The sequence below is a fragment of the Cucumis sativus genome, chromosome 1 (genome assembly GCF_000004075.3).
Source record: "Cucumis sativus cultivar 9930 chromosome 1, Cucumber_9930_V3, whole genome shotgun sequence".
Classification (NCBI taxonomy): domain Eukaryota; kingdom Viridiplantae; phylum Streptophyta; class Magnoliopsida; order Cucurbitales; family Cucurbitaceae; genus Cucumis; species Cucumis sativus.
Window position 1 is genome coordinate 16,072,470 of NC_026655.2, and position 6,145 is coordinate 16,078,614.

The 6,145-nt window shown below is 34.4% G+C and overlaps 1 protein-coding gene across 1 annotated transcript; it reads right to left on the reverse strand.

Annotated features, from left to right (window-relative positions):
• Positions 1-4,907: 4,907 nt before the first annotated feature.
• Positions 4,908-5,780, reverse strand: LOC116404150 (uncharacterized mitochondrial protein AtMg00810-like). The gene has a single exon (XM_031886443.1). The coding sequence runs from the start codon at positions 5,778-5,780 to the stop codon at positions 4,908-4,910; it is 873 nt and encodes a 290-aa protein (XP_031742303.1).
• Positions 5,781-6,145: the final 365 nt, after the last annotated feature.

Sequence of the window (6,145 nt, forward strand, 5' to 3'; positions counted from 1 at the left end):
TTCAGAAACTTTTTCTCCAGTTGCTAAGTTGAATACTATTAGAGTTCTGTTATCTGTTGCTGTGAACAAAGATTGGCCTTTATATCAGCTGGATGTTAAGAATGCCTTTTTGAATGGAGACCTCGTAGAGGAAGTCTACATGAGCCCTCCGCCTGGATTTGAAGCTCAGTTTGGTCAGCATGTGTGTAAACTCCAGAAATCTATATATGGTCTGAAACAGTCTCCCAGAGCATGGTTTGACAGATTCACTACCTTTGTCAAGTCCCAAGGGTACAGGCAGGGACACTCTGATCATACTTTATTTACAAAGGTTTCCAAAACAGGAAAGATTGCTGTTCTAATAGTTTATGTGGATGACATTGTTTTGACTGGAGATGATCAGGCAGAAATCAGTCAACTAAAGCAGAGAATGGGCGATGAGTTTGAAATCAAGGATTTGGGAAATTTGAAATATTTCCTTGGAATGGAGGTGGCCAGATCTAAAGAAGGTATCTCCGTATCTCAAAGAAAATACATCCTTGATTTGTTAACCGAGACAGGTATGTTAGGATGTCGTCCCACTGACACTCCTATTGAATTCAACTGCAAACTAGGAAACTCTGATGATCAAGTTCCAGTTGATAAAGAACAGTATCAACGCCTCGTGGGTAAATTAATTTACTTATCTCATACTCGTCCTGATATTTCCTTTGCTGTGAGTGTTGTCAGCCAGTTTATGCAGACCCCTAATGAGGAACACATGAAAGCTGTCAACAGAATCTTGAGATACTTAAAATCAACACCTGGTAAAGGGCTGATGTTTAGAAAAACAGACAGAAAGACCATTGAGGCATACACTGACTCGGATTGGGCAGGATCTGTTGTTGACAGAAAATCTACCTCTGGTTATTGTACCTTTGTTTGGGGCAATCTTGTAACTTGGAGGAGTAAAAAGCAAAGTGTTGTGGCCAGGAGCAGCGCTGAGGCTGAATATAGAGCTATGAGTTTAGGAATATGTGAGGAAATTTGGCTTCAGAAAGTTTTGACAGATCTTCATCAGGAATGTGAGACACCATTGAAGCTTTTCTGTGATAATAAAGCCGCTATTAGTATTGCTAACAACCCTGTTCAACATGATAGAACTAAACATGTTGAGATTGATCGACATTTTATCAAAGAAAAACTTGACAGTGGGAGCATATGCATTCCGTACATCCCTTCGAGTCAACAGGTTGCTGATGTTCTTACCAAAGGGCTTCTCAGACCAAACTTCGACTTCTGCGTTAGCAAGTTGGGCCTCATTGATATTTACGTCCCAACTTGAGGGGGAGTGTTGGAATTCTTTCCTTTTTTTCTAGGCTTTTTCCTTGTTAGAATCCTAGAATAATTATGGAAAGATTATGGGAATGTATTCCTTATTTTCCTAAATCTTTTCCTTTTTTATTCCATTGTGTACTCTATTTATTCTCCCTTGTACCTATTGCTTTATTTATTAGAAAATAATAACAACACAAACAATCGTGGTTTTTCTCCCGGTACTCGGGTTTCCACGTAAATTGGTGTGAACTCGTTGTCTCTCTTTTCAATAATAAGCATGATTGAAGTTTTGTATTTCAAAATTTCTTTTGAACATCACTCAAAAAGTTGAAAATAAGATGAGATTAATTTGATAACCATTACATTTAATATTTTTGGTAATCAATCTTATAATACTACTTTGTTTTGTTGTTACTTTTTAACTTGTAAAATTTGACAAATTTAAATGTTCATTGTGAAGAAATATGATCCATCACAACTTTATTTTCCCTTCATGTTCCATTTTCAGTTAATTTATATGAGAATTTTATAAGTTACAACTAGAGTATAAATTTTACAATACATTCTGTTTTGTATTGTATCACAGCAGCGAGATCTATGTTCGATTTGATTGAGGTTTTGATAAACTTCAATTTATTGAATTCCTTATTCACACGAGGACAAGGCTATGACACCATATAAGTTCATCTACTTCACAACTTCCTGATTTTGGTCTAGGAAACTTTTCCTTTGAAACCCTCATCCTCTACATCAACTTAATCTTGATGAAAAAAAAAAAACATAATCACACACAAAGTGTATATGCAGAAACTATATGTATGGATTACTGTTAAAGTGTTGGCCTCTAAGTCGAAAGACGAATATCCCTGAATAAAATCAATTTTCAATTTTCATGTGTAATACTTGAACAAGATGAAACTATAACATATTCCCAAAAAGAAGGGGAAAAAACATAGCACTTCCTATGTTCAACAGATATTTGTGTCTTATTACTCATTCAAAACTTTTGAGTACTTTAGAACATCAAGCAAAATAAAAAGCAGGCACTGCATTTACTCCCCCATATTTGAGTATAGATTCAGAGAAGAAATGATTGGCTCTATGTCAAATATGTTTAGTTTTAGAGTTTTTATTATTGACCTACAAAAGAAGGAATGTCCACTTTGTTAAAGATATGTAGTAACTATAAATTTTTGAAGGTCTTTTTTAACCATACTTAGTATCGGTACCTTCTTGTATCCACCACTAATAGAAATCTAGGTCATGTGTCTAATCTAATATAGCTTAAAATTGAACTCAACAATACGCAATGCAGAGGAACCATTCCCGTGAACACAGCGTTGTACTCTCCCTCTACTCAATTGCATCAGAGAAGTCTAAGATCACGTGTCTTTAATATAGATGAAAATCAAACTCAACAACAAGCAATTTAGAGAATGGATGAAAGTTGTATGTATAAGTTGGAAATAAAGAAAGCGTAATAAAAGATCAAAAGATATAAACAGTATATATAGCAAAATATGTGTACCAGAACTTGCACAAGCTTGTGATAGTATGAGCTTTCAAATATGAGCAGTAGCCCACCGTGCTTGACACGAACAAGCATCAACATTTGGGCAAGTTGAAGACAGGAAATCAATGAAATATCACCACTGATCTTTACTTATAAAGTAGCCTGTGAAAGATCAAGATTAGTAAATTATTATCAAAGTACATAAGAGTCACTGTTTCACCACAGCATTTTTTATAGTTTCGATGAACATTTGGATGAGACAACTTTGCTGCAACACTACTCTGTATAAGTACTACATATGGAAGAGGAAGAGGAAGAGGAGAAGGACGAGTTGAACTGTTCCAGATTTCAGCTCTGTCACTGTGAATTTTACTGTCTAAATCACTACACATTTTGATTAATGGTTTCAGAGACATGGAACTTGATTCTTGTTAGCGAAAAATTTGAAGTAAAAAAATTGCAGAAGAAAAAAGGATATGACAATTGGTTGACGAATGTTGATTCAGAAACGCATTATTAGCGGCATTAAACCTAAAGTACCCCCAAATTTTGGCACATTAAGATCAATGTCTTCGGTGCCGTCCGGATCTAACTGTTTATAAATTGTTTTCACAAGATCTTATCGTGATTCTTTTTTTTCTTTTCTTAAGCAACAAAATGGTGATATGAATGTGAAACTGAGAATGATTCGCCACCTTCACCGGCGGTCTGAATTTCTTGCATAAGATCGGAGATGTGAGGGACGATGAAGTTAGGCGTAATAAAGTGCGGCCCATTTTTATGAATAAATTGATGGGCTGGCCCAATGGGCTAAACTCCAGTGAAATTGATTTGTGAGCCCAGTAAAAGGATAACAACTAAAATAAAGGTAAACCATTAGGTAAGGTAAGGTATTGGTTGATGACTAATTAATTAGTCTAAGAATTTGTTAACTCGAGAGTTTAAAACATATTGAATTGCAAATAAGAATTTTGTTTGTATGTGAGTTGGAGCAGACTCAACTTATTAAGCACATATCATCCGTTAAAGGATAGAGTTGATTTGATGTGTTTATTAACTTTAGATTAATGCCCTTTTTCAAACTAATTACCAAAATTTGTTTTAATTCTTTTTTCTAGTCTTTTATACATTTCTTTTTCTCTTTATAAGACTCACCCATTGTATATATATATATATATATATATTTTCAAGCAATTTAATTTTATCTTATTTCATCCCTCCTTAAAAATCTGTATATATTTTATTTTATTTTATTAGTTTTCATTAAATTTTGTATTCTCTCCCCTTTACATTTTTCCTATATCAAATTAGAAAAGAACTCATTTCTCTCTCTTTTTTAATTATTATATATTATATATATTTATATAAATTTTAATTTCTTTATTCTATTTATTTTTTTATTATTTAAATTTAGGTAGAATTTAAATTCTTGCTTTTTAAATTTAATATTAATTTATTTTTCTCTCCATAACAAAAAAAACCTATTTTATGGAAAAAATCGTTCAATTTTACTGTTTTTAAAATTCATTAAAAATGGTGTCTTGTCTGTATTTTTAAATTGATGAAATTTCTTTCTAACTCTTTTTATTTTTTAATTTTTGTTTACATTAATTTTTTAAAAACTATTTATCAAATGAATGTTGTTTCAAAATTATTTATTGAAATAATGCATTTTTTTTCTTGTTTTGGTCGAATTTTGATTCTTTTTCTTTTCAATCTTTATCCATCTTTATAGTTTAATTTTTTTGAATTTAATTAAAATGTGATGAAATAGTTTTAACGAATTAGATAAAATGTAACGGATGAATGTTAAAATGTGTTGAGTTAAAACAAGTTCAAAATGTGTTAAATTAAGAACTTAAGTTAAAAAAAGAATTTGAATTAAAAAAAAATCGTGCTTTTAAATCAGAATTATTCAAACTTGTAAAAGGAATATTCTTTCTATATTTTATTGATGAATCTTCTGTATTTTACAAGAGTATCAAATGATGCATAAATAGCTAAATTACCCAAATTAAATAAGGAATGTAATATAATTAGCCTAATGTAATGTAATTAGCCTAATTTACAGAATTTACATTAATACCCTCCCTCAAACTCAAGGTGGTAGAGTGGCGATCAACTTGAGTTTGGTAAGTAATTGACAGAATCGATTAGATGGCAAGGCTTTGGTGAAGATATCCGCAGGTTGTTCAATAGTAGAAACAGAACGTAAGAGGAGGGTGTTGCTTAAGAGGTGGTGACGAACAAAGTGACAGTCATTTTCAATGTGTTTTGTACGTTCATGAAACACATCATTGTGAGCAATCTGAATGGCACTACGATTGTCACAATGGAGGAGGGTAGGACCCTGTTGAGGGACACCCATATCAGCAAGGAGCCACCGAAGCCATATAAGTTCAGCTGTAGCATCAGCCAGAGCACGATATTCAGATTCCGTACTTGAACGAGATATAACACTTTGTTTCTTACTACGCCATGAGATGAGAGAATCACCTAAGTAAAAACAGTATCCTGTGGTGGATCGTCGATCAGTAGGATCCCCCGCCCAATCAGCATCAGAATATCCCGACAACACAAGGGAAGACTGAGATGAGAACTGGAGACCATGTCCCAAGGTGCCTTTGACATAGCGAAATATGCGTAGAACAACAGTGAAATGAATTGTTCGAGGAGCAGCCATAAATTGACTGACAATATGAACAGCATATGCAATATCTGGGCGAGTCACTGTTAGGTATATAAGACTGCCAACAAGTTGCCGATACAAGCTTGCATCGTCAAGAGGAACACCATTAAACGAAGTTAGATGGACATGAGGATCTAACGGTGTTGAAGATGTGGTGGAGTCTGTAATTCCTGAGTGCGCTATCAGGTCAGATGCATATTTCGCTTGAGATAACAGATAACAATCTGAACGGTGAGAGACTTCAAGACCGAGAAAGTAATTCAGAGATCCAAGGTCTTTCATCTCAAAATGTTGACCAAGATATTGTTGTAGGTCGGATATGGCCTATCGTGTAAAAAGGGCATTGTCGTGAGAACTGGAGGTAAATCCAAGTTGAGTAATGGTGGAGCTAAACGTGGCAAACCAAGCTCGTAGAGCCTGTTTTAGACCGTATAGAGTGCGACGAAGGAGACACACTTTGTTGGGAGGAGGAGAAGTGCCCTGAGGTGGCTTCATATACACTTCTTCAGAGAGGTTTCCGTTAAGAAAGACATTTTTGACATCCATCTGAAGAAGAGGCCACTGTTTGGCAGCAGCAACAGCTAACAAGCTGCGAACAGATGTCATCCGGGCAACAGGGGCAAATGTTTCTTCATAGTCAATACCAT

Bases quoted from the DNA above. Each gene is read 5' to 3' on its own strand.
- LOC116404150 (XM_031886443.1), bottom strand. From the start codon at position 5,780: ATGAAAGACCTTGGATCTCTGAATTACTTTCTCGGTCTTGAAGTCTCT.